At 48.7% G+C, this 25,258-nt stretch overlaps 11 protein-coding genes across 11 annotated transcripts; 9 read left to right on the plus strand and 2 right to left on the minus strand.

Moving 5' to 3' along the window:
- The first annotated feature begins 4,716 nt into the window (after window positions 1-4,716).
- Window positions 4,717-5,670, plus strand: EI90DRAFT_2418533 (uncharacterized protein). The gene is made up of 2 exons (XM_039052997.1): window positions 4,717-4,769; window positions 4,869-5,670. The coding sequence occupies exon 2, from the start codon at window positions 4,957-4,959 to the stop codon at window positions 5,620-5,622; it is 666 nt and encodes a 221-aa protein (XP_038920694.1). The 5' UTR covers window positions 4,717-4,769; window positions 4,869-4,956; the 3' UTR covers window positions 5,623-5,670.
- Window positions 5,671-6,235: 565 nt separating this feature from the next.
- Window positions 6,236-6,421, plus strand: EI90DRAFT_2890773 (uncharacterized protein; the record flags this gene model as incomplete). Its single annotated transcript, XM_039053988.1, has 1 exon — window positions 6,236-6,421. A coding segment is annotated over one exon (186 nt), but the record flags the coding sequence as incomplete, so codon positions are not given.
- Window positions 6,422-6,873: 452 nt separating this feature from the next.
- On the plus strand, window positions 6,874-8,981 carry EI90DRAFT_3039281 (uncharacterized protein; the record flags this gene model as incomplete). The annotated part of the gene is made up of 2 exons (XM_039058930.1): window positions 6,874-7,738; window positions 7,797-8,981. Coding segments are annotated over 2 exons (2,050 nt in total), but the record flags the coding sequence as incomplete, so codon positions are not given.
- Window positions 8,982-9,756: 775 nt separating this feature from the next.
- EI90DRAFT_3039284 (uncharacterized protein) lies at window positions 9,757-10,748 on the plus strand. The gene is made up of 3 exons (XM_039058931.1): window positions 9,757-9,823; window positions 9,884-10,429; window positions 10,492-10,748. Exons 1-2 carry the CDS (start codon window positions 9,821-9,823, stop codon window positions 10,370-10,372), a joined length of 492 nt encoding a protein of 163 aa, XP_038920697.1. The 5' UTR covers window positions 9,757-9,820; the 3' UTR covers window positions 10,373-10,429; window positions 10,492-10,748.
- Window positions 10,273-11,028, minus strand: EI90DRAFT_2990739 (uncharacterized protein). The gene is made up of 4 exons (XM_039056105.1): window positions 10,919-11,028; window positions 10,750-10,823; window positions 10,601-10,684; window positions 10,273-10,537 (listed from the first exon to the last, which is right to left on the minus strand). Exons 1-4 carry the CDS (start codon window positions 10,950-10,952, stop codon window positions 10,463-10,465), a joined length of 267 nt encoding a protein of 88 aa, XP_038920698.1. The 5' UTR covers window positions 10,953-11,028; the 3' UTR covers window positions 10,273-10,462.
- Window positions 11,017-12,583, plus strand: EI90DRAFT_3039287 (ribosomal protein L22/L17). The gene is made up of 5 exons (XM_039058932.1): window positions 11,017-11,082; window positions 11,144-11,252; window positions 11,321-11,558; window positions 11,624-11,831; window positions 11,892-12,583. Exons 1-5 carry the CDS (start codon window positions 11,061-11,063, stop codon window positions 12,125-12,127), a joined length of 813 nt encoding a protein of 270 aa, XP_038920699.1. The 5' UTR covers window positions 11,017-11,060; the 3' UTR covers window positions 12,128-12,583.
- EI90DRAFT_3039290 (NDUFB9, NADH-ubiquinone oxidoreductase) lies at window positions 12,405-13,463 on the plus strand. The gene is made up of 5 exons (XM_039058933.1): window positions 12,405-12,589; window positions 12,665-12,753; window positions 12,820-12,847; window positions 12,932-12,947; window positions 13,005-13,463. Exons 1-5 carry the CDS (start codon window positions 12,441-12,443, stop codon window positions 13,044-13,046), a joined length of 324 nt encoding a protein of 107 aa, XP_038920700.1. The 5' UTR covers window positions 12,405-12,440; the 3' UTR covers window positions 13,047-13,463.
- EI90DRAFT_3039291 (Vps5 C terminal like-domain-containing protein) lies at window positions 13,005-15,716 on the minus strand. The gene is made up of 7 exons (XM_039058934.1): window positions 14,894-15,716; window positions 14,666-14,822; window positions 14,499-14,608; window positions 14,130-14,441; window positions 14,004-14,072; window positions 13,794-13,943; window positions 13,005-13,742 (listed from the first exon to the last, which is right to left on the minus strand). Exons 1-7 carry the CDS (start codon window positions 15,233-15,235, stop codon window positions 13,116-13,118), a joined length of 1,767 nt encoding a protein of 588 aa, XP_038920701.1. The 5' UTR covers window positions 15,236-15,716; the 3' UTR covers window positions 13,005-13,115.
- Window positions 14,887-15,729, plus strand: EI90DRAFT_2418104 (uncharacterized protein). The gene has a single exon (XM_039052996.1). The coding sequence runs from the start codon at window positions 15,234-15,236 to the stop codon at window positions 15,696-15,698; it is 465 nt and encodes a 154-aa protein (XP_038920702.1). The 5' UTR covers window positions 14,887-15,233; the 3' UTR covers window positions 15,699-15,729.
- A 728-nt stretch (window positions 15,730-16,457) lies between these two features.
- Window positions 16,458-17,577, plus strand: EI90DRAFT_3039293 (short-chain dehydrogenase). The gene is made up of 5 exons (XM_039058935.1): window positions 16,458-16,523; window positions 16,577-16,717; window positions 16,775-17,089; window positions 17,144-17,210; window positions 17,265-17,577. The coding sequence occupies exons 1-5, from the start codon at window positions 16,486-16,488 to the stop codon at window positions 17,481-17,483; spliced, it is 780 nt and encodes a 259-aa protein (XP_038920703.1). The 5' UTR covers window positions 16,458-16,485; the 3' UTR covers window positions 17,484-17,577.
- A 1,835-nt stretch (window positions 17,578-19,412) lies between these two features.
- On the plus strand, window positions 19,413-22,465 carry EI90DRAFT_3012978 (uncharacterized protein; the record flags this gene model as incomplete). The annotated part of the gene is made up of 3 exons (XM_039056616.1): window positions 19,413-19,662; window positions 19,736-22,116; window positions 22,193-22,465. The coding sequence occupies 3 exons, from the start codon at window positions 19,413-19,415 to the stop codon at window positions 22,463-22,465; spliced, it is 2,904 nt and encodes a 967-aa protein (XP_038920704.1).
- Window positions 22,466-25,258: the final 2,793 nt, after the last annotated feature.

Genomic DNA, 25,258 nt, shown 5'->3' on the forward strand with positions numbered 1-25,258 from the left:
TTTGTTTAGTTGCGTCCGAGTTGAGAAACCCGAGTTCTGTCCGAGTTCTGTCCAGTTGGGCCTTCATGAACCCCCCTATTAAAATCCGTGATGCGTTGCAACGCAAGGACTGGGGGTGGGCAAGCGAAGCTTGCCCACGGGACTGCTTATGTAAGCTAGACTGGCCGCAGAGCAGCCTGTGGAAGTATAGTTTTATAACTCATCACAAACGTCTCATACAACAAAAAGTTCAATTGAAAGTTGCTTGGAATTGTAAAGGCTGATAATTGGACTGAGGAATTGTAAAAAAATTGAGTTCTCATGGCTCTACAACCGTTCTCGACAACCGGCGCGTTTTACGAAAATCCAACAGTCCGAATTATAGAAATAGCTACTCTACACGTCCAGGAGAATTTCTACGCGCTTAGCTGCTGTGTGATGAGCCTGAAGTTGTTGGGTGATCATTTGTTTATTTGTGTGTACATCGTCGCACTCAATAGCGCATTCTGGAGATGCCTGGGGCACACTCAGCTCAACTAATGCTCTCCTGACTTTGGAACAACTGAGACGACTTCCTAGCATACTCCTTATACCATTTTACATCATCAGCGATCAATATTACGGAAAATTCGATGCATACAAAACAATCAAAATCAACTGCCCAAAAAAATGCATTTGACCATGCCCGTACTATGCGCTGGATCCGTGGTTATGGAACCATGCTTCCGGAGCAATCTCAGACCAGCAGGGATGGTGCCTTATATCAAATTTCCCCACAATCTACATCTGCCCCTCAACCTTCCTATTCTGTTCTATCCAACGCGTCCGAGATACCAGAGACCCCAGCCAATCCAAACAGAAAGATCGGAGCACTGAAGCGAAAAGTCATTGAACTAGAAACAAGAGCCAGCCGAACTAAGGCCCAAGTTGCCAGACAAGCACAATCCATGCAAAATCTAAAGCGCCGTTGTACTCGATCCGAAAATGCGAAAGCTAAGACAGCTGAAAAGCTCAAAGAGTCCACAGATCTACTTCTTGAAAGGTCTAATCAGCTGAAAGAAGCAAATGCCACTATGAAGTTACCAGAAGCTCGGAACATCGCGCTGGAGAAAAGACTCGCCAGATTTCAAACTGGATGGAGAAAAGCAAGTGCCAATGTCACTAGACTTCGACGACGACTGGAATTGAGCACTAGAGCATCCAAAACGCGCTATGAGGCTGCTTTAAAAGCGGCTCAGAAGTTTTCTTTGAAAACTAAGGGAGTTTTTTCGAACACCATCCGTGAACTAAGCCGCAAGCTTGTTTCAAGTGGTATACCGGCATCAAAGGTGGCGGATGTTCTTTCTGCCTGTGCACAAGCATTTAAGGTGGACATTGGCAAGGGGCCAAGTCGCAGGATGGTATCGCGTGCCGTCACCGAGGCAGGAATAGCAGCCGAGATCCAGATGGCAACCGAGCTTCAGAACATAGATAGTAAGTCTATGATGCCTTACTCCTGAATAACTTCACACTAATCAAAACTTCAGCACACACAGTGAGCTGCGATGGAACAACACATCACCATATCACCTATGAGGCAGTCCATAGTCTTGCGCTGTTTCCTACATACTCAGACAATGGACCCAAGAAAGCGATGCAGGTCCGGACATGGGGTGTCCGTGCTATGCCATCGCATTCCAGTGTTGATCAGTTGCAGAACATTAAAGGGTCGATGAGCGAGTTCTTCGAAACTGCATACAAAAGTCCAGAGCTTACCGACTTCAACCCGGGTTTAGGCATTGGGAATGCAATTCGGAAACTAACTGGGATGAATTCTGATCATGCCGAAGATCAGAAGAAGCTATTTCGGCTAATATCAGACTGGAGGCGCGAAGAATGGATGCTTCACCTTGGTGTACAGCATTGTGAGACAATGTCTGATGAAGCTCGCCAGGAATTTAATCATAACACCATGAAAAGTCTCATCGCTAAATCCGAGAGTGCCGAAGCTTGGTTGGATCTCACCAACAATGAGCAGACGGCACAATTTCGAACTCGTACCCTTCAAAGACTCTGTGAGCTTGGCGAAACCATCTATCAACAACTTCCCCATGACTTAAAATGTCAAGTTGACACTATTGTATGGTGTGGATGCGCTATGCACAAGGACCTTAATACCGTCAAAGCCGGGGCCAAAGCTATGTCTGAGGCGTGGAACCACCTGAAAACTGTGGAGACACCAGGGCCAATACCCCTCCATAGTCTAGCCAAGGCTGCACTTGCTAAGTCAAGCCCGACAAACTCCGAAAAGCCTGATGAGCCTACACTAGATGCCGGAGCAGTCAAGCTTACATCGCTCTGTGGCTCATTATTCAACAACAAAGATGATAAAAAAGGATGTCAGGACGCACACTATCATTGGTTCCATGAGAAGCATGGGAGAACTCGTCGCTTTGGCGATACGAGTAATACCCGCTTTGCTTCACATCTATATGCGGCAATTGAGCTATTCGTTTTCCGCGACGAATATCTTGAGTTCCTGGAAAGCTGGCGTGATAGGAAGAATCAGCCGGGGTTTACTCATATGGAGGAAAATTGTTATAAAGGCCTTCAGGACACACCAACGGTGACTGAGCTTGCTGTCCTGGCTCTCTTTGGCCTGGCGGTCTCTATACCTTACTTGGAGAAAATGCGAGCAGGAGACTTTCTATCTCAAAATATGCTAGATATGGGTCCATTCCATGATCAGGTCAAGCAGCATATCGCGGACCTTGCACTAGATTCCAACTTACTTCTGGATACAGAAAAGCACGGCACTTTGGGCCACTTGACAGGAGGAACATGGCACGAGCCAAAAGTGTTTGAAGCTCTCAAGCGGGAGCAGGCAAGAGGAGCACTCCCATTTCTCCATGAAATGCTCATAGAATTCTGTCGAGGTGCTGCGCAGAAGTGGGAAAGTTTTGTTTTTGAATTCTCTAGTGACGGAGTCATTGCCTCTCTAACTCCAGCAGAGAAGGCATCAGCATTCATGCCAACAACAAATGATGTGAATGAAGGGATGCTAGGGACATGGAGGGTTTGGGCAAGGCGGTTTCCATCGCTAAGCCAGCATCGATTTAATTCATTGGTGATGTATAGCCGTAACAACACTGAGGGCTTCATAAGGGAAAATTTCAGTGAAGCCCATCATGCATTCCTCAGGAAGGAAGCTCGGCATCGAGACACACAGAATCTTGAGAGGAAACTATGGACAAAGTTGAACAAGGCTGAGGAAGCAAAAGCCGCTGCCAGCCGTGAAGCCCAAAAGGCACGAGATGAGAAGAAGAGAGTGGAGGAGGAGAAACTAGGGAGTACTTTACTCCAGTTGGATGCTACAGTGATTGCTGCAATGACGGGGGACAAGCTAATTGAACAGATCAACAAGCACCGTTGGCTGGCCCCTAAAGACACCTTTATTCCTAATTGAACAGCAGTCAATAAGCTACGAGTTGGGCCCCGGAAGGCACTACTCCAAAATATTATAAAACACTATAATGCACAATCTGCAGAGTCGCCAGGATCTGCGATCTGAGGTACCATAACTGGTCTGTTTACATACTCATTTTATAATGCATCGATTTTTCCGATCGAGTGCTCAGTACATACTTTACATTGTATATTCACACTCTCTAGATTTTTGTTGGGACATGGAATACAGTTTCATGAGTTATCGATGGAACATTTGCGAGGCCATGTTTTGGCCGAATCTGATTACATAAGCGGTACACGGACACAACCTGAGTTGCCCAGTCCCACAAGGACCAGTTTTCCGACAAAGCACTTCGCAGTCACGTTATCCATACTGAGATAGGAATTGAGCCTATGTGATTCTGCAAGGTCAACGCAATCCCGACCGGTAACGTTACCATTGATTTCGGCACGGTCGGAGTGTGAGAAGGTGTCGCTCTCCATATTTGAACCTCTGATAATAAACGAGACACCTTCCTCAATCTCAACGATTTCTGAACTCTGTTGACAGTCATTCCGTGATGCTGGAATCGGTGGCGTGCTCTTGCTGCGGGCCCCAGTTTGCAACGTTTGAGGCCATAAGGACGTTAGCTTCATCCGCTTGACCACAGCATCAACTTTGTCGACACAACAATGCCTTGAGACGCAACTATCGAGGTTATACAGGGCTTCGTGCACCTCGCTCAGGAACCATACCTTCCTGCGGTCTTGCGACCATTGCCTCTGTGGTTAGAGGGTTGGGCTACTGGTGTCGTGACACAATTTGTTTGCTCCTCAGCTAGAACCTCGATGACGTTTACGAGAATGCTTTCTCCCGACCCTGGTTACCAATTACCCTGGCATGTAACAAGATTCTTGCACCGCGGCTATCGGACGAGTTTACCCACCCCTGTGGTATTTTTCTGTACTCAGTCCGAAAGAAGCGCATTGAGAATTAAGTGTCAGGATGCAGGCACGCCTGGTGGGTGCACATGTCCACTCAAGCACACGGCCTGTATGTCGTCGCTATTTTACTTCCGCTCGCCTCGACGATGCCACCAGAGGCCAACCACACTAATCTACTAGCGGGTTCATGTAGGTGCTATTTAACTTCCACTTTGGGCTGCCTCTAAGATGTCTCAACCGAGGTACAGGTAACCATTGCACCCTCATCCCCTAATGATATGCATTAACTCCGGAAATGTAGACGGCACTTCGTTTTCCGCTCAACTGCGCCTTTTTCTCTGGGGATTTTTGAAGAGCGCAAGCTACGGATGTCAAGCGAACAGGTTTCGGACGTTGCAACATTGCAATTCCCAAACAAAGTAAGCTTGATAGTACTTGCTTTATTGGGTTCTGTGCAACCAATTGATTCAATCCTCGGCGTCCAACTTCCTTCTATTATATGCATCATGTGCATGCAGCGATTGAACTGTCCTCTGTTCACCCTTCCACGTAGGCAGCCTTTCCCGTTATCACACCAGCGCGATCTCTACAAAACATAGGTTCAAAATGTTCTCTCGACACAACAAAGGAAACCGTCCTGCTCCTGGCTCATCTTCGCAGCTATCGCACCCACAGGCCCCTTCGGAGTCCCATGTTCCGCAGTTCCATATCACCGGCCCCCAGATATCCCCGGATCACGACAAGACCCACTGCGGTCAGCTCGGAGGGCCGACAGTACCTTCTGGTGATCGCAATGATCCAATGAAGTCAGCATCATTCATGGGCCGCATATCGAGTGAGATCAGCGAAATATTTGGTCGTAATCGCAGCAAGCCTGGGACTCCCAAGCAGTCAAGACCAACCACGCCCACCCCACAGCCATATGCTAATAATGCAGCGCCGCCTCCATCTCCCCTCACTCCTACCGGGAATATCGATGATCCAAGCGAATCATCCGGGATGCGTGCCACGCCCGACAATGGCTCGAAAATTCGCGCACAATTGGAACGCGAGGGTATCAACGTGCCTTCCTTATCGGAACTCACGCCATCGGCTACCTCAAAGAGCGATCGAAAGAAAGTCGTCATAAATGCTATAAGACTCGTTCTGGAAAATGCAGCCGACGCTCTTAAATTCGTCCCGATTCCAAATCCCGACGCAATCCCGAATTTACTTCTCAAGTGGCTCCAGGTTTACGATGTCAGTTTATCCCTTCATTTCTGTGATAGATGAGGATACGCCGTTTACTCTTCCCATGTTCATTCGTTTGTTTGTGGATGATCTGTGTAGACCATTGGCGGAAACGACGATGATCTTAAGGAACTGGGCAATGACATCCGAAAGGCTTACGCCACCGTTTTGCAGCCGCTCGAGCTGTTGTCTGAACAAATCCCCCCTGAAGTAGTTCGGTTGATTGGAGAATTTCACTCGTACGTCAATCTGCCTTCAACGCTGCTCGTCTGACTCGAGGCTCCTGTTGACAGGGCCCTAGAAGAGCAGATCAATGAGATTGAATGGCTCAAAAGTCAACGTCTTGCAAAGAGAGCGATCTTAGCGACTGATATTGCGAAGAGGATAAGCGGTGTGAGGACGTGCATAAATAATGCCCTCAACTCGGTTTCGGTTCGTTTCCGCTACGCCCCCAAGTGCTCGATTTGACTGACCGGTGTGTATGCACCATAGACTCAGGCAACTATTTCAATGCTCCCCCGTATAATCGAGGCATCGTTGCAATGTATGTTCACCTCACTCGTTTCACGGGTCTGTTTGATTGACGCTACATCTTTCAGCGAAACTTGAGCGACTTCCACGAGTCGCAGCCGAGCACACTTACGTGAAGAGCAAGTCAAAATGCCTTCCAAGCACACGGGTCAAGATACAGAATTCCCTTCTCAATCATCTAAAACTAGCCGAGAATCGATTCGTTTGGCTCCGTGGGTCCCCTGGCACGGGGAAAACAGCGATATCTATGAGCATCGCATCTACGCTCGAAAAGGAAGGCACCCTTGCAGCCTCTTTCTTTTGGGATAAAAACCAACAGGGAACGGGCCTCGATTCTTTAGAGAAGTTTCCTTCTACCCTAGCACGTCAACTTGCGGTTTTCAATGCGGACTTCCAAGTCTCGCTCATCAAACGCCTTCGGCAGCCGAATTCAGAGTTGATTCTGAGCCTTCCTCTGGAGAGCCAAATGCGGACTTTGGTTCTCGAACCGATGAATGGTCTCAGGGGCTTATTTTCTGCAAGCAAGGAACGCGAGTTCGCCATCATCTTGGATGGTTTGGATGAATGTGGAGGTTCAGAGGCACTCGAGTCTCTGATGAACCTCGTGCTTCTTCTTGATGAGCTGCCTTCAGCTTTTTCCATACTGGTCAGTTGTCGTCCTGAACGCCAAGTTATTTCCGTTTGGGGAAATCAGAGCTGTATCATCCCATGTGAAAATGTGGATGAGGTTGACTCAGATGAGACATTCGACACAATCCGGCAGATGGTAAAGGATGGGCTCAAGGGCTGCATGAGAGAATCTCAGTGGGAACCATCAACGAATGGTCTCGATGCCTTCACTTCAGCTTGCCGTGGTTTGCCTGTTATGGCCTCGATCCGAATACGTGAAGTTCGGTTTCAGACTCAAAGTGGTTCCGACCTTGAATCGGAGTTTGAATACTTTCTCAATCTCCAAGCTGCACCTAAGGATCTCAATGAGGAGTACTTACGAATAATGCGACGAGCCTTTAGGCCCCATCTCTCGAGAATCCGTCCACACATTGAGAAGAATTATCGCGAAGTAGTCGGGATGGTCGTTGCTGCACGTGCACCGCTCAGTGTTCACAGCATGTCACATCTCCTAGGAATTGCCAAGGGAAAAATCCATGGGATACTGAATCCCATCAGCTCGATAATTGACGTCCCTTCAAACAATGCAAAAGTCAAATTTTATCATGCAACAGCGAAGGAATTCATCACTGGAGCACCCATCGGCGATGACGAAGACAAGGTCTTCTTTATCAATGATCCGAAAGGATACCTCCTCGGATTACCACTCCTTCGATATGTGAATAATGCTATTCAAAGGAACGAAATTGGGTTGCCCACCGAACTCCCTTTGGGAGATAAAAAGAAGTGGGATACTTTTTTGATGAAAGGGCAACCCGACTGCGTCATGTATTCATTCGAGTGGTTGTTTTCCCACTTGAATCCTGCACTACTCTTTTCTGAAGGGCCTAATGAATTGCAAGGAGAGTTTGAACGACTCCTGATGAAAAACTTATTCTCGTTCTTGATTGCTTCTCGGGCTTGGTGGCAAAAACACGAGACGCTCTGGAAAAGATGGTGTGATTTGGATGAAGTCACCGTGAGTTCTTACCTCAATTGTACTCCGTGTATTTGAATAATAAGACATCGCTTCATAGAACCACAAATGGATTAAGCTGCTAAACGAAGCTTGCGGATTGATTGAGTACCGTCTTGATCCTTGGGATCTTTATCGATCAGGCCTTCCATTCACTCCATCATCATCACATCTCCATCAAGTGTATGGGGATCTCTCCGACCCTGTTCGAATCTTCAGCGTATCTGGCGAGTTTTCTGGTGGCTTGATCCCATTGAGCAAGGATGCACATAGGGCTAAGGAGGCCATGGAAGCAAAGCTGACCGAGCTGCCTAAGAAGTTTGGTAAATATGGCAACGAAGAAACTAATTTCGAAGCCGAGTTCGCTAAACCTGATGTTCACAACGGGGTTGTGACCTGTGCGGCGATATCTCAAGATGGTTCTCATGTCGCCCTTGGTTTTGGAAGTGGGGGTATTGAAGTTGCGGACATCGACCATCAGCGTACAATCTCTCGCTTCCAATGCAATCCTCCCAAGCCCCCAGTTTGGATAGAGTTTATTTGTGGAGGCAATGTTCAGATTGCCACCGAGGACACTGATGGAAACATCTCCATTCTGAGTCATGACACGTGTTTGGTGTCTCTTGGGGCCCTTCCTATAAGTCGTCACCGTGCTATAACTGCATTGTCAAGCAACGGATGTTTTATCATGCGAGTCCCTCGAAATCAAGATGAGAATTGGTACGGAAACGTGGCACTCTTATATTTTTCAGGAGAGCCATCTACTCGGCTTCTTGCATCTCCTGCCGCTTCCGATCCTCAGTCTCCTCAACCCGATTACCAGTTATCCTCTCCTCCACGTCACACAGCTGGATTCTCTCCTGGAGGCCGATATGCAGGCGCTTTCGACATGAACTGCGCTTTCGTCTGGTCAATGGATACATATGAGGTGATCGCTCAATATCGTGTGCAAGATTTCAGATTTTGGGTGTTCAATACCGGCCGTGTACCTCCTCTCTCATATCTCATTCCTACGCCTGTACTTGATGACCATGTCGTTCATTCGATTCCGGCAACTCATGTACAAGGTTCCGAGCCAGATCCCAGACATAACGCCGATGAATCCTGGCTGAAGTGCCCCTTTTATGACCTCTCGCCAAACATGGGGGAAAACTTCGGGGAAAAAGAGGACGCTATGCTCTTCTCCCCAGTGATAGGGGAGGCACCATTAATTATTAGTGGCGGCCTCGGTACCTATGGTGCCCAGGTCTCGTTTGATGGAGAAGTCGAACTCATTGTCCACCCCAAGTACGGCCCAGTCTTTGAAGACCCACATCCCTCCAGCAAGAACGAACCCTGGTATGGGGATCATGTGTTCTGGGATTGGAAGACATCTCTTCCATTTTACCTTCCTCGCGCCAGCAAGGATGGAACCCGATTTCTGCTCCAGGGAAAACTGAGAGCTCCGTTAGTCATTGATATCAGCCAAGTCGTTTAGTGCCTCAAATGTATGTCCATAATTTCTTAACTGTCTTCCAATTTACAGAGTATTGAATCTGGAATTGTGATACTTGATTGTGGTTGTACATAGCGACGTTCGAAATACTGTAACATTGTCATCGCTAGAACTGCTATTCGTAATATTTCATGAGTTCTTGGTATCCAGCGCGTCAAAAGATGTGATGTACTAACGTTGCTTTATCCCAAGTCGGAATCCTGAGAAAGAATACATTCATTTGGCACCAATGAGGCCTTGGGTCTCGTTTGCGAACACTAAGGACACAAACCACGCTGATGTTTGACAGAAACAACCAGACTCACCTCTGACTCCAGGTGACCATGGAAGCAATGAGATCTTTGACGGTGTGTGAGGCTACGGATTTAGGATTTAACTTTCCGTGCAGCAATTCCAGGGGCGGCCTAGCGCCGGCGAGTAGTGCGAGAGTTGGGATACGTGACGGCCTCTTTCGCGAGAAGAATTGAACTTGCAAGTGTGAATTTCGCTGGTTGCTGAAGAAGTTCCCGCGAGTCGGTAACTGGCGCCACACTCGCTCCCGAGGTGAACCCTAAGTTGCACAGGAATTTGCATCGTGTCAGAATAGAAATATGGTACCTGGATTCGCAGAAGTACGGCATCGTTTGAAGACGGGCTTATGAGACGCGGTATAGGTATCCCCAAGCGCCATTCAGGTCGCCATCAAGACGCGTCGCACATCGGTTCATTTCACGGCATCCCTTGCGTCAACCTTACAAGATCTCAAGCACGAGACACTCTCAGCTTTATCTCAGTTCAGTACTCTGGAGGATAATCTTCCCTCGATTACATCCATTGATGACTTCGAGCTCCATCGGAAAGAAGTTCAACCGGGTCCGCGAGGCGTGCCACCTACCGTGCGATACGTTCCATTAGAAGACGATAAAACAGTGAAGCAGTTGGGGCTTTCAAACTGGGAAGTATTATATGTGCGGTATAAGGATGAATCAGGTTCGCCTTTGTGCTTCGTGACAGACTTCGAGCTCGTGCCATTCATTCCCCGCTCAACAAATATGTCCCTCTTAGATATCGATGTCACAGAGGCACTCCTGGAAGATGAAGAGGAAGATTCGGGTCGAGGCTCGCAGTCGAAAACAGCCGGAAACGAGAATATCACCCTATAGAGCACCCCACCCCGGACGCGTGTCGGGTATTGTGCAAATGACCAGTAAATCGCAAACGTTCGTGTTGGGCAGTAAAAATATAATATCGAATTACAATGCCGATTGGACTTGTTTAGCAGGCCAGATACTGTTCGTTTTGAAGCTCTCTGGCGCAACATGGTTGTCCTACATCACGAGTTCTCCAGCTTCAGATTTTAAGGCCCGAAAAAAAAAGCAACCGATACTCACAGACTGCCCTCTTCGACTCCCTGTTAATCTCTTATCACGATCCATCATCATCTCGTCCCATGATTCCAGGTTGTAACGAGGGGGCTGATACGAATTAAAAAGAATTACTCATTATGTCATGGACTTATCAGAGAAGTAATGAGACATGCCTTCCCGTCATTCTGGCCCCTCCTAACGACACTAAAGAGTGTTCCGGTCGCAGCGAACATCCCCGTCAACAGACCTTTAAAGTCCAGTGTGCGAGCAAAAGAGCGTCAAACATTGGTCAACCCGCCGAGGGTTGAGCCTGGTCTGCTGAAGATTAAGAAGCATTCTTACCAAACGGAATGAGTGCCTCCCACGGGACTGGCATGGTGCGGTACAGCGAAATGCGATGATGGGACGCGGAAGCTGGAAAGAAGTTATCCCGTGAGAACCTTTGCTCAGTCGGGCTACTTTCCACACTTCAACCTTACCCTTCATGCAGCGACTAACGGGTAAGAGTACGTCTATCATTTCGACCCTAAAGACTCCCCTTACGATAGTGATGGCTATCATCCTCAGCTCAAATCATCCTGTGTACCAGAGTGCTACAGTCGTCTTCATGCTTATTGGCGCGACCACGGTTGAGCATTGAGCCCTTCCGTCCACCTCAGACGCCTTCAACTTCGAGGTGAAAACGACATTATATGTTCTACTTCTCTGAAGGAGCTAAATCGTGTTGTTGTTGTGCACACAAAGGTCTATTGGTTTTGGTCTTGGGCAATCAGTGTACGACACCATTCAAGACCTCACGGCGACCAAGGAACGGCCAAAAGAAACGAAAGAAGAGACTGAGAAGGCAAAATTAGCACAGAAAAAGCGGGGCGATGATAACTTGTTCGATTCTCTCGACGACGATTTCGTGCAGGAGGTCAACAGAGCAAAAGCATTGGCAGGCCCAAAGATCAATCCCAAAACTGGGAAACTGTACACTGAGGCATGTCATTTTTTCCCTCTCGCGACATTTCTGCGAATCAGGTTTTACTGACGACCATCTCATAGCATAAATACTCGACGGCGTCCTTCAAAATGTCTCATCGGAAACTTAATGATCTTGGTCGTCAGATTGCAGGGAAACCGATCGACGCAGCCATCCTTCAAATGGAATTCAGCGAGAAACGTGCAAGCACACGAATTAAAAACATGCTTTGTGTCGCTCGTGACCATGCACAGTTTTTAAAAGGGTTAAACCGCTCAAAGTTGATTGTAGGCGCGTACCCACCCCCTTCCTGGTATAATAGTGTTTCCTCATTTTGCGTCACAAAAACAGCGGAAGCCTGGGTTGAGAAAGGCCCAAAATTGAAACGGATAGACATCAAAGGGCGGGGGCGGTCAGGTATCAAAGAACATCCCAAATCACGACTCAGGGTGATTTTACGCGAAGGCAAACCACTGAAGGAGAAGGCAAAGGAGGTCATGGAATATAAGCTGAATAAGGTGCGGTCAGCAGGCTTGATGAGAGAGTACACACCAATACGGAATCCCGGTCCGCAATGGGCATGGTGAGAGGTGTGCCCCGAGGGGTAGAGCTTAGATGAAATTTATCGCTCAGCGTATACTGCTCCTCTCGGAGCGGTGGAGGCTGCAGCGAAGCGAATAGGTGTTCTTCTCAGCACACACAAGTGGCGCGAATTGGGGGCGAACGTGTTTCTGGCCTTGACACTACATGATCCACGCGGCCCCCTAGACACTTCAAAGTTGTACACAGAGCCGTCAAAATAAACTGCTTCTACAGATACATACAAAAACCCGGATCGGGAGAGCTGCGCACGTGCCTTGGTTACATCAGCAGCCAAACATTTCCCAGACATCGACGACCATGTCAACAACACCGTTCACCGCTGCGCACAGGTTCCATGTCAAGTCATTATACAGGCGCTTATTGAAGAACTCCCTTGATTGGACTATTCGGAGGGACATTTGGAGACAGCAGGCTTTAGAAATCCGTTCCGAATTCGAGCGCAATCGGTGGGCTTTTTTTATTATACGGGAAGCTGCCCTAGGTGATCCGTTCCAGTCGTTGATGCCCACGAACGTATGCAGGAATGTGACTGATCCACGAGCCATTGCCGACTTGCTCGCACGAGGAGAGGCTCAGCTAGAAGCGACGTTGCACCCGGATCCATATATTCGTCAGTTTTCGTTCTTGATGTACTAACTTGGCATGAAGTTAACATCTGGTGTTTGCATGACTATAGCCCCTTCCTTTCCTGGAGGATCGAAGTGGTAAGTTAATGCACGTTCGCATGATATAGATGATCATTGACATTTCGACCATTCGCCCTCCTCCACCTTGAACGCCTACTTCAGGGAACGTAACCTTCCGGTAAGTCCCCTTCCAGCCTCTCGAGGGAATCCATGCTTATGAACATATCCAATTCAGCCTCCCATAGAACCTCCCGTAGACTACCGTCATACACACTAAATTAATAACAATGGCATGAAGCTGCTATTCTCTATCTTCTGCGAATGTAAGAGCTCAATACACAAATATTTACAAAAAATTCGCGAGTTTGCGCGCCGCCTCTCGCTCGTCGATACGGCCGCGCTGAGGCTGAATGAACATCGAACGCGTCATATTAGCCCGTCCTCCTGGAGTACTCGGTGTTATTGGGCTTTGTGCCGGGGTGCCCAACAGAGGATCAACAGGGGAGTCATTAGGCCGGGAGGGCGAGATAATGACAGACTTGTAACCTTTTGTTGGACTAGCCGGAAGCGATCCCGGTGGTGCCGACGCTGGTGGGCCTGACAATTGACCCTTTTCGTACGGACCGTCTCGCTGAACGCGAGAATCGATGGTTGTAACGGATGCTTCAGACTGCGAGTGTCGCAAAGCCGGTGACCGTGGTAGAGCTGTTGGGTGAGGTGAAATTGGGCTTTGTCGAGGTGCAGGACCGGATGGCAAGGCGGAGCGAGGTTGATTCACCATCTTTACTTCGTTTCTGACTGCATCAAATTCTTTTCGAGCGATGCGTTCGTACATCAAGGTTGTCCGGGCGTGCTCAATGAGACTAGCGGTTACATCTTCATGGGTGTGACGGGAATGTGTGATTAGAGCTTTGTGGAGATTCTCAGAGATCCCTTGCACACGCTTCGTGAGGATCTCCTCGATTTGAGATGCCTATTCTGGGCATTGAAAATCTGAAATCATGGACAAACAGACACGACAAACCTCTTTGAGTTCCTCAACAGCTTCGTCAACCCTTTCCGGTCGAATATTTGTACTCGCTTTCAATCGCTCAATTTGTCGCCGTTTGCTTATGGCAGTCTTCACGGCCGTCTGATGCTCCTCAAGTGCCATACTGCGTTGTTGAAGAGTTTCCTTGATTCAAATATTGCCCGTTAGACGCTTCTTCGCTGAGGCTCATAACTCTGTGAATACCTTGGCTGACTTGGCATTCATTCCTTGGTAACCAAGCGAATCCCCCAGTATTACTGTCTCGCTTGTTCCCTGAGTCGCAAGAAATGGCTGAGGCTCAAGTGCCTACCACTAAACGTAAGCTCCTACCTCGGCGCTCTCGTTATCACCTAGCACATGCAATGCTCGTCCGAGTTTCCGCATCCCAGCCGCTAATTGCGGATGGGTTTCTGCCGTGGCAACGCCTATGAACTTGCTGCCCAATTCGGTATGAGCTTGAGCGAGTGCTTTCCTAGCACGGGCTAATTTGTCAACAGCTTTTGCAGCCTCAATGAATTGAGTTTCCAGTCGCACGAGCTCAAATCGGGCAGTAAGCAGTTCCTCGTCTTCGTCCGGCACACTGCGTTTCAGAAGACTAAAGGAAGAGGTGGTCTTTCGTCTCGGTCGTACGGTGGGTTGATACTGACCAGATCGGCGATATCAATAATATTTCACTGGCTGTAACACTGAAAAACCCACCCCGAAATCACTTTCAACAAACGAGCGAACGTCCTCATCACTAATCAGGACTGGGTCGTCACAAACCCGAGTAAGCCATCGTTGCAGCATAACCTTCACGAGCCGGTCGTCTACAATCACAACACGTCATCGCTTGACAGAATCCAAGCAATGGCGAGGGACCAAACCTTCTTCATCGGACGGAGCAGATGTTTGTGGAAGAGGGAGTGCGGGAACAATTGTTTGAGGGTTGCAGAATACAAGCTGTTCTGCCAGCTTCTGAAATTCCACGTACGAGCGCGATATATTTCGGAAAGTTGTGCCACTGAAGTTTCTTAAGTTTGTCTACAAGCGCAACATGGCATTCAGGGGACTTAGGGGCCATTCTCCTTCTCCTGATGCAGTACTCCGCTTACCTGCGCATCGAATCTTATGAGAATGTCCCTTCGATTTCGGTCTAGACCAGTGATACGAATGCGGAGATATGGATCCGTTTTCTCGAGGGTACCCCCATTCGACAACTTGTTTGCTTTTGGAGAGATGAGTCCTCGCTCTGGCTGGCCATATATTTGCGGCTCTTTAGTGTTAGCATCAGAGTCATTGTGAGAAGGTGGCGAAGGGGTTGCTGGTCTTGGAAACGTCGGGGAATCTCTTTGATGAAAGTGAGGCGTTGTTGGCCATGGAGGAGGCTCTAATGATGACGAGGATGCGAAGGGGGATGGTGATGCAGGGTTAAGAGGGTCGTATGTACCGCTCATGGAGTTAAGACTGCGCGTTTGGAGAAGCAACGGAAGCAAAGGTATTGGTGTTGCCCAAATTGAAAAGCTAAGCGCCAGGTGGCAAGAGGCGCTTGGCAATGTGAGCTCTGTAACATTATCTGGTGATGGAGTAGACAGTCTCCAAAGAAATTGCCAGCTGCCTGGAACCTCGCTTCTCGGAACTAATGGGCCTACCCTATTAGCTCGCGTGCGCGAGCATCAACACAATATTGGACTCTTGACCCACATTTACCTACATTCCATCACAGCAGCTGGGTCCTCGGATGGAATTGTCTTCAGTGCGCCTACCAAAACAAGCTGTTTCAATTATGGTCGAAATGCCACCCTCTGTGGTTTGGCTCGCTTCTTGCCCTTCTCTTTGTATGGAGTAAAAGTTACCACAGTGCAGAGTCTATGGCCTCTAGCAATTCGGCTAGTTCTAAACTGCGAACCAAGAACTTGAGGTTGCTTTCCGCGCATTTGCCGACCGCTTCCATGGGAATTTGCGAAAAACTACGCAGACGTCATTCACTGCCTCTCGCACGCATGGCAGTCCATACATGGCCCGATCCACACTTGGTTACGTGTCCCTGACTTAACCCTCCGTCAACTGATGTGATGCCATTGCAATAAAATGTCGAAGCGCGTCTTCTTGCGGATCGCAGCATATTGAAGCCAGCCTGGGTCCCTCGGATTCCAACTCTTCCGTCGTCTTGGACCACTCCATTCTCACATTGACTTCTTGGTTTCAAATAGTTTTCAGGAAGCATACGAGTGAAAGCTATGACCTGATACCGTTCCCTTCTTCTCGTTCCGTACCATGGACATGAGAGAAGAGGGCTCAAAACAATAACTAGCGGGCTGAGACTTGCACCCTTCTCATAATTCTATCTCATGCCCCGGACAGAAAATTAATACGTCAACTAAAAAATATAATAACTTCGGTTTAACTCAGAACCTTTCGTTCCTGGCGATTTGCACTCCCCGGCACACGCACCAAAAGTGAAACTCATCCTCGTTCCTCGAGGGGCCTCCAATCACTCAGCGTTATGGTCGCCTGCCCTCCAGATCAGGCTTTGCTTCACTTCAAGCTTCATCTAAGTAGGGAGTTTATTTAATATGGACTCGGTGAACTGGTATTTGGTATAAAATCCTTGTAAGCTTTGTTACGGAGAGAAATATTGTGCGATCGTATTATCACTTCCTTGGACAGCTTATGTAATCATAATTTGAGCTTCCCACAAAGCCCGATGAGCTCCAAGGTTATCATCGTTACCGGCGCATCGAGGTTAGTGCTGTATACGGACCACAGTGGGCCTAGTATGGAGTTCATGCACTTAGGGGAATAGGCCTAGCAGTCGTCAAGATTCTTCTTGACTCGAAAGGGGCCAATGTTGTGGCGGCATCTCGCACGATCACCCCAGAACTTCAAAGTCTAGCGGACGCGCACCCGAACTCGTTGAAGGTGGTCCAAGGGGATTTGTGAGTAATTTTCTCAACCAAATGATTGCCATGCTCCGATTTCAACCTTCAGAGTAGGGCCAATGCTTCGGTCAGCCTTCAGACGGTATCGGAAGCTATTTCCGCTTTCGAACGCCTCGATGGCATTGTTTTCAATGCTGGAATCCTTGAACCTTTGGGCCGAATTGCATCAAAGGATATCTCAGTCGATTCATGGAAATCTCTCTTTGATATCAACTTCTTCGCTGTCGTCCAAATGCTCAAAGATGGCATCCCATATCTTCGCGAGAGGAAAGGAAAAGTTGTTCTCGTTAGCAGCGGGCTTGCAAACGGTAAATTGGCTAGTGCAGCACCGTACTCGGCGAGCAAGGCAGCACTGAACTCTCTTGCAAGGTAAATCGTACAGTACGTCCGGGTGCTCATTGTACTTATCCCAACTCCGGGCAGGACGCTCGCCAACGAAGAGAAGGAAATTACTTCCATAGCCCTCAGGCCAGGTGTAGTTGATACTGGGGTGGGTACCGATGGGGCCTTGACAGCCAGATTTCGGACCTCATGACATCTACAGATGCAAACAGCTCTTAGAAATGAGGGACCCGGAAAGGCTGCAATGCTAGAACACGAGCTCACTCGTTTCTTTGATCTTCACGCGACAGGAAAGCTGCTTAAGCCTGAACAACCTGCTGAGGTCATTGCTGGTTTAGTTTTACATGCACCACATGAATTATCGGGTCGGTTTGTAAGCTGGGACTCCGACGACCTCGAACCTTTCAGGACGAGTCTTTAGAGTAGCTGCCAGAATGCATTAGGCTAGCACTAATGTCGTGAGGTCCGGTGCCTTATGTAATCAATCATGAATAACACAACAAAGTCGAACCGACGTCGTGGAGTGAACAAAAATATCGTGTACGGAGTTGTTTTCAATCCCACTTTCGATGCATAGGTTTGAGAGGCGCACAAAAAGCTGGGTGTTGAGCCTAGAGATGCCAAACTGGTACTGTGGTTTTTGCGATTAAAGGCTGGTTGTCCGTAATCTGACTATCTAGCCTGACAGTACTCGTGTTGGTATAGCTGCACGAGTCAGACCAGGAGGGGAGGCAATAGACTACTTTCCATCGTAACCTCTAATAGAAACTTCGGTAGATGAGTGGTAATCCCAACGCTGATAAAAGTATTCGTGAACACTCACCTGGCTTGCAAGTCGAACTCGCACGGAATCGCATGATTGTGACTGTCGCGCTTCTTATTCAGTAACCTCCTCGCTTCTAAATTCAGGAACGTGTCGCACGTCGCACACAACATAAACTGGGCTGGTGCCATGTTGAAGAGCACACTGAATAGCTTTTGAATGCAACGGGAGCTCCAGAACTCCGCTCGCAGTTTCAAGCCTATCGTATGACGCTGTCGTCGAATGGCTAGTAATGACAGAACACCCGCGAACGTGAATTTGTACGAGGAAGTAGGAAATGGTCGAGTGAGCGTTGCGCAGCGCTCATAGCCTAGGCAGGTGACCAGCCTCTACAGTACTCATAGCCTGCATCTTGTGAAGCTACATTCAACATATCTATCGGGACGCCTAGTGTGCGCAGTCATCCTGCAGAATAAGGTCCTCATATCAGCGGAAGATTGAGGGCTGCCAGATGTTCTTCCCAGTATTCAGTTCATCTTTTCGGTGTTGAGACGAAGGAAAGTTAGTATGTAAAAGGACGTCATACAGCAGACTCCTTCCCAGTCGCTCACATGATTTCTCCGAGGTTTGCCTTATTTCCTTACCGTCCGCCACTTATGGAAGTCCGATGGATCAGGACCATCTCCGTGTCGTCTAAAGATGGCGCCTTCAGCCGTTCAACGCACATATCAGTATTTCTACGTCAGCGTTTTCGAGTTTTCAAGGTTTTCCGTTGAAACATAGCCAAGGTCGACGCGCTCAGGAACAATGATGTAGATTCTCCAGGCGTTCCGATAGGAAATCCACACAATTTGTACAGGTGAGGACAGCTTTGAAATCGCACTCACCATTCCGAATCCGCTCTCGCAAACCAATGGCCGCTGACAAATATATAGGGCGAGGGTTTGAGAACCGAGCTTAAGCCAGGAACACCGAAGAACAACCGTTCGCGACAATAATGCCCCAATTGAACCGATCCCTTTTCGCGTAATGACACTGTGAACCTATGTCCTCGACTCCTTGAGGCTTTCGTAGTGTGGAAGCGACTTGCTTCCTGCAGTTTCCACTCAATGATAAGCAGGATACTAGCCTCTCTACCCTAATGACCGCCAGAAGCGGTGCTGGGTGTGCACGGACCCTGGAATTTCAAATACTGCTCGTGATTTTTTTGCATGTGAAATTCTCGCTGCCATGCGGCTCAACGGAGAAATGCGTCCGACGACACGAGAGTTGAATGTCAGGGCTAGAAGAGAACAACATTATGGTCACAGGAGGGCCTTACATAAATGGGTTTCCCCCCCACCGACCATTGGGGCTCACAATGAACTGTTGTTTGTATTTATGTACACCGACCTTATTTAACTTCGGACCTGTTTCTGCGTAAGATGAATTGCAATTCACTGGGGCCTGCAACGAGGCGAGGTCGATCCAAAACCATCTCTGAATCATATAATACACCAAGTTTTCGTGGATTGGCACCAACGGCCCACTTCTGTAGCTTGATCGACGACCGTAGCGTCCTGGACTACCTGTATACACCGCCACAACATGCTTTCCAGTCGTGCCCGCACTCAAGAGTCTCCTTTCTCTCGTCCGAGACCTGCACGCACTTCACGCAGATCCGCGCCTGTCTCCAAGGTTAATGAGGAGTCCTCGCCTCCTCCACCACCCTACGATTCACCATTAAGTTCTCCTGGGGAGGAGGATGATTATAAAGAGGATGTACTGCGTCCTCTCGCTTCACAATATAAACACAACCAGCGTCGCTTTCGTACTACCTCTGATACTAGTTATTTTGGTATGTCATGCTGTTTCCAGTCCGCTATGCTAATGACCATGATTCGTCGCTTATCTCGAATTGCGGCATCTAGACCCGAATTGGGAGACCGAGTCGCTTTTAGACGAACCTTCTTCAACACAAGGTCAAAGCCGCAGGATGTGGGAGCCTGAGTCCGATGACTTGGGTACTCCCACTGCACAATCAAACCAATTTTCGCAACCGCGTAGTCCGTCGCCAAATGTCCCTTCATCATCAGACCAATCGAATTTCGTCACGCCACCTCCAGCTCGTCTCGCTGCTCTCCAGCAACAGTCAATGTCGCCAACGGCGCTCCCGGCTACCCCGCAACGTGTATCACTACTGAAGGACCTAAATGAACAATTGCAAGAACGTGTAGACGAGCTGATGGCTCAGCTTCATGACGAAGGTGCCGCCTCCTCAACACGTGTTCGCAAGATGGAACGTGAAATTGCAAACTTGCAAGCGGAATTATTGAGAGTCCAATTGAGGAACGATGAACTCGAAGGAACTGCGAAGAGAGAATCTGACAGTGGGGAGGAAGAGAGGAGAGAGGCTGCCAAGCGCGCCAAAGAACAGAGGAAGGAGAAGTTGAGGGCCGCGAGGCGGAGAAGGTTAACACATGGCATAGGCACATTTTCTGGGACTTGGTATGGAAGCCCACAGGACTTTGCACCTCCTTCCGGCACACCATCTAGAAACGTCGTCTCCCAAACAAAGCAGATGTCCTCTGGAACACCTGTTTTACGACCTCTTGAGATCACCACGGCCCTCCTTCCTTCTCCGTCCGAAGAAGAACCGTCAGTGGGATACACAACCACGCCAGTCACTCCCGGTGAATCACACAGCCCCACTGCTCCCCTTCTTGACGCTTTCAAATCATCCTCTCAGAGCTCGGTCGAACCGTTTGGTCAGAATAGTGCCGCAACGACTGCCACTCTTGTGGAATCGCCAGCGCAAGGCATGCCTCCATTCAATCTTCTTCCACCTGCCGATGTGTCAACCAGTCACCTCCCCATTCATGAGGACCTCGTGGCCTCTCCAATGAAACAGAAGTCAAGCCCAAGTAGAACCCTTTCAGCGAAAAGGGCTCTGGGAAGTAAGATAATGATCACAGGTACCGCTGCAATCTCGAAGGGGAAAGGAAAGAACAGAGCCGCTCTTTCGTCTCTTTCTTTCGTTCCACCCGAAGTCACTAATGAATCTATTTCTCAATTGGCGCTGAAAGAATCTACCAGTTCATCGACAACTCCGACACCTCTTTCACGACCCCGCAAACCTTCTAGTCTCTCTCGCGCCGCCAACCTTAACATATCTTTCCCTCGTTTGGATCGCACTCCGAATAGGCCTTTCGATTCAATCACCTCGCGTAAAACGGACTCTGCAACCTCACCAATGGCATCCCTTTCTCTACGGATGGATGCACACCTTGACGAAGACGAAACGTCCAATGTGCTTGTGTCTCCAGTTATCTTGCATCATCAACTGCGTAATCCTTTCTTGAACGTGGCCCCTTCTGACAGCGGGAGTCCACTTCGGGCCACAAAGACGTTGATGAGCGAGTTAGGAAGTGAATTTGGCGGTGATTGGAAAGCGCCATTGGAGCCGGAGTTACTTGGTTTGGACGTCATAACCCCGGCGGATGAGGCGAACCTTACGAGGGATGAGACGTCTATTGTTGACGATCACGCTCAGGAAGGACAGCAACATTCTCATCACCAAGAACTTGTCTTGAACGATGGTTCGATGGAGGCCATGAACGCTTTAGCATTCGCGCTCGATCCGATGCGATTTGGTGATCCTCGTGCGTCGGATGAGCACATATTGCCTTTGGGTTGTCTGCGAAATGCCCCTCCTGACACGTTTCATTTGCTTGATAAGGCGATTGCTGCTCGACCTGCCGTTTGGATTGATAGCAGGGAGGCGGGCAGGAATGGAAGGGAGAGGAATCTATTGATCAGTGGTCTTGGGGAGTCGATGAAGCTGCCCAGTGCCAGGGTTAGGGATGCTACGTGGAACCTTTACCCTGATGAGGACAGTGATGTCGTAGAGGGGGATAATGATGAATCGCCTCTCGTGAGGAGAGAGAGGGCGTTGGATAGAATGGATAGGACGAGAATGAGGAGGATATCCACGTATGGCCTCGCGTCGACGGCGGTACGTGCAGCTGCGGCTGTGACTCCGGCTCAGGTGTCTGGTCCTGGTGTTGGACTGGCGTTTTCAGCTGCAGGTCGCTCTCCTCTTTCTAGTCAAGTACCCCCTTTTGGAGGGGGTGATTATATTCCCACTCCCCGACAACCACTTCCTTCTGGACCGTCCGATTCTTTCTTTTCTTCTCGATCCCCACCTCGTCTTTCGTCGTCGAGACGCGGGGGGGATGAATATCCGACTGAGGACTCATATGATGATCATGGTAGCGGTAGCGATGACGATGACGATGACGTTCGAACCTCTGTAGGTTGTACGTCCCCTTGCGCAAATCCATCGTTACTTACGCCTGACAAACTTCTTTTTTTTTTTTTTATAAAAGGCTTCCGGGAGTGAAGATGACCGAGATCGGCCGCTCGTATCGTACTTTGAACCGCAAGTTTTGGTCTCCAGGGTGAAAAAATCGTCGATGCACACAGTGATGCAGGCTTGGATTACCTTCCAGTTTATGGCTGTTGTCACGGTGTTTATTTACCTTGCGGCTAGGAAAGGTCCCAATGCGATCTTGGGCGGTGGCCTCGGAGGGAGAAACAGTAGCAAAGGACTGGTTGGAAGGGCTAGGAGTAGCAGAGGTGTTCATTCAAGACGTCGGTGATGCCCCTCTTTTTTTTCTCTCTTTTTTTTTTCTTCTGTCTTCTCTTCCTCGCCGTGTTTCGACATTCGTTTATTTTCTTTTATTCTTCTTATTTTTGAGATCGAAACGCTGATTCCGATCTTGTGTTCGCCCCCCTCCCCCCCTCCTCCAACGACAACTCAACTCAAAAAATCCCACATTCATTTTGATTTGTTCTTCGTAATTGGAACATGAACATCAATCAATACGACACTTGATATGTGGCGAAAAATAACGAACACGCGCAACCCTTAAACTGAAATGGACTCCTGAAACTAACTCCCTCAAAAATGCGGATGTGTGTGCACACGAACAATACGATAATTGGTTTACCCCTTGGTGATTACAGAAGACGGGGTATTCGAGATGGAGTTGATTGAACAGGCGTGTATGCTTCTGGCGTGCCTGAACGAGTGACAAGAATTCGAAGCAACTTGAAGGTTAATATATATGCTTATGGTGGCCGGGTTCATCAGATCTTGGCAATCGCAAATATTATTAACAGCTAGGTACTACCATAGGCAAGCCAGGCGTTTGATCACGTTCAGTAGTAGTACCACTATAGTACGTTTGTACCATTGGTTAAACATATTGCGTTGACATGAATCGATGGGCGGATTTTGGTAGTTGTATCCATGTATCCAAATCCTGCATGATGTCAGGTTTCATTTGGCGGGCTAACCAGTCTAACCATAACCATCGAGAACCGCAGCAAAGGTTGCGATGTGGCGTTCCAATTTACACCGACGCTCAACGCTATGGACAGCAGTCTGGGGCTACAGGCTACATTACGTAGGCATTGCGAGGTCACGCAATGCGGGCATAATGAAGACGAATCTCACGGCAAAGGCAGAGGAACATGTAAGGAAAAGGCAAATGCAGTCTCCGAACTGGCATAAACAGCATCTAGGATGCTCTAGATGAAGCGTTGTGTGTACACTGAGAGTCGGGATTAAAATTAAAAAGACGCCCCAGACGAGGGGTCAGCGATTGAGCAGGGCAGAGACACCTTCAACCCCTGTATCTGGTCGGTTACGAGAGCGCTGAAATAGGATTAATCGATTACTCCAAAAATAGTACACTACGATCCTGTGTGCGACCGGACGAGTGGCGACAGCCACGACCACCGCCGAAGCCTCAATTGAGAACGACCCGGTTAAAATACTAAGATGGAGTTTGGGGATGGTGGTGGGTGACGCTGAAATAATAGCAAGACGCAAGCAGAGTACAAAACAAAAAACAAAAAACCTAGCGCCGATATGTAAATACACGGGGTCCTGCCTGCCGAAGGTCACAACGCTTTCACCCTTGAAAACTTACAATCGGTACCATGTCGAAGGCGGCAATAAAAGTCGAGAATTAGAACGTGAAGATACACCAAACAGATAAAAAGGCACACGAACCGAGTCGTACGGCGGATGCCAGGCAAGATTGACAGAGTAGGCGCACAGAGGCTGGTGCGTACAGCGGACGCGAAAAGAGAAAGAAGACACGAAGGCCGGCGCGTGCAGCGGACGCGAGGACAAAGGAACTGAGGTAACTTACCCGAAAACAGTGGAGATTGGCCTAGGAGCAACCTATAAGACTGCTAGACCTGAAAACTACATGCGCAGATGATCAGTGTGCAAAGGGTGCATATGGCGTACCAATACAGCCAGATACCTCGAGGCGCACAGCAGACGCGAGGGAAAGTATGTGAGCCCAGGATTATGTGTGGAATCCTGGCATTTACACATTTAACTTTTCTCTCGCCTTCGGCCGCTGTCGGCTTCGTCGCATGCTGTTATGCTGCACTCGTTCAATCATGCCGCTCTCGCAGATCCTAAATTGACTTTGTCGGGCGGATCACTCCACCGTACGCATCGGTGGTTCCGCTGAGCGTTTTTTGTCGTGGCCCTCCTTTTCTGATCTTGGTTTTAGTTTACAGCCTGACTGTTCCTCAGTGGTTGTTTCCCGGTCCTTGCCTTTTGTATTTTTTCGGCCGCTTCCGGTTTGTTGTAACCTGGCTCTGTCCTTCTTCTCTTCGTCTGTGCTGTTTCTTCTTCGGCATAAATGCATTCGAATTCAACGAATTCTCTCGTCCTTCGTTCACACAATCCAACCTTGATGACCCACGTGGCGGAGGAATGCGAAATAATTGAGGTTAGCGCTGGAGAAAGAAATAAGGAATCTGAAATAATCACAGCGAGCGAACCGAGCACAGACGGGGGGGAAAAACCCGAAGCAAGGTCGATCTTTGACAAAGAACCCAAGGGCATTCTTGAGAGCATACTTCGGGACGCGGCCTCGACCAAAGATTATGTTCGGGCCAGGAAAGCAGCTTTCAATCTTATTGAGCAATACAGGCTGCACAAACACAGAGAGCGGATCTTCTCCCTGGTTGATCAGTTCGAAAAAGGGAAAGGAGACCTTGGAGGGATCGAGAATATCGAAAAAGGCAAGCAACGAGACTCAGGAGAACGTCCGAAACGAGGGCATGATGCAATCCCGGGAGATGAGTCGAGGAAAAGAATCAAAAGACCCAAAACATTCCTCAGTGACGCCGAACTCCGCAAACTAGACGACGACGATCCAAGTGGCTCAAGCGGAGAAGATGGCGAAATTTCCTTCGCCGGAGCCAAATTTGATAGGCATCGGAGCTACCGGAACCTGCCGCTTGCAATAAAAACGAATGCGCTTCGGGGATATTTCATAGAGCGTAGGAAGAAGGCTCTTAGAAAACTCAGGGTTCAATTCAACAAGCCTCGATTCCCCGACTCGCTCTGGGAGGCCATT

The sequence above is a fragment of the Cantharellus anzutake genome, assembly GCF_015039405.1.
Source record: "Cantharellus anzutake strain C23 chromosome Unknown EI90scaffold_7, whole genome shotgun sequence".
Taxonomy (NCBI): domain Eukaryota; kingdom Fungi; phylum Basidiomycota; class Agaricomycetes; order Cantharellales; family Hydnaceae; genus Cantharellus; species Cantharellus anzutake.

Bases quoted from the DNA above. Each gene is read 5' to 3' on its own strand.
- EI90DRAFT_3039287 (XM_039058932.1), top strand. From the start codon at position 11,061: ATGCAGCGACTAACGGGTAAGA. The intron at 11,253-11,320 runs GTGAAAACGACA...GTGCACACAAAG, and splicing joins CAGACGCCTTCAACTTCGAG to GTCTATTGGTTTTGGTCTTG. The intron at 11,559-11,623 runs GCATGTCATTTT...ACCATCTCATAG, and splicing joins CTGGGAAACTGTACACTGAG to CATAAATACTCGACGGCGTC.
- EI90DRAFT_2990739 (XM_039056105.1), bottom strand. From the start codon at position 10,952: ATGCCAGTCCCGTGGGAGGCACTCATTCCGTTTG. The intron at 10,824-10,918 runs GTAAGAATGCTT...TGGACTTTAAAG, and splicing joins GGAGGCACTCATTCCGTTTG to GTCTGTTGACGGGGATGTTC. The intron at 10,685-10,749 runs GCATGTCTCATT...AATTCGTATCAG, and splicing joins GGGGCCAGAATGACGGGAAG to CCCCCTCGTTACAACCTGGA.
- EI90DRAFT_3039291 (XM_039058934.1), bottom strand. From the start codon at position 15,235: ATGAGCGGTACATACGACCCTCTTAACCCTGCATCACCATCCCCCTTC. The intron at 14,823-14,893 runs GTAAGCGGAGTA...TTGCGCTTGTAG, and splicing joins TCATAAGATTCGATGCGCAG to ACAAACTTAAGAAACTTCAG. The intron at 14,609-14,665 runs GTTTGGTCCCTC...TTGTGATTGTAG, and splicing joins TGCTCCGTCCGATGAAGAAG to ACGACCGGCTCGTGAAGGTT.
- EI90DRAFT_2418533 (XM_039052997.1), top strand. From the start codon at position 4,957: ATGTTCTCTCGACACAACAAAGGAAACCGTCCTGCTCCTGGCTCATCT.
- EI90DRAFT_3039290 (XM_039058933.1), top strand. From the start codon at position 12,441: ATGTCAACAACACCGTTCACCGCTGCGCACAGGTTCCATGTCAAGTCA. The intron at 12,590-12,664 runs GTGGGCTTTTTT...GAACGTATGCAG, and splicing joins TCCGAATTCGAGCGCAATCG to GAATGTGACTGATCCACGAG. The intron at 12,754-12,819 runs GTCAGTTTTCGT...GCATGACTATAG, and splicing joins GCACCCGGATCCATATATTC to CCCCTTCCTTTCCTGGAGGA.
- EI90DRAFT_3039293 (XM_039058935.1), top strand. From the start codon at position 16,486: ATGAGCTCCAAGGTTATCATCGTTACCGGCGCATCGAG. The intron at 16,718-16,774 runs GTGAGTAATTTT...CCTTCAGAGTAG, and splicing joins AAGGTGGTCCAAGGGGATTT to GGCCAATGCTTCGGTCAGCC. The intron at 17,211-17,264 runs GTGGGTACCGAT...TGACATCTACAG, and splicing joins CAGGTGTAGTTGATACTGGG to ATGCAAACAGCTCTTAGAAA.
- EI90DRAFT_2418104 (XM_039052996.1), top strand. From the start codon at position 15,234: ATGGAGTTAAGACTGCGCGTTTGGAGAAGCAACGGAAGCAAAGGTATT.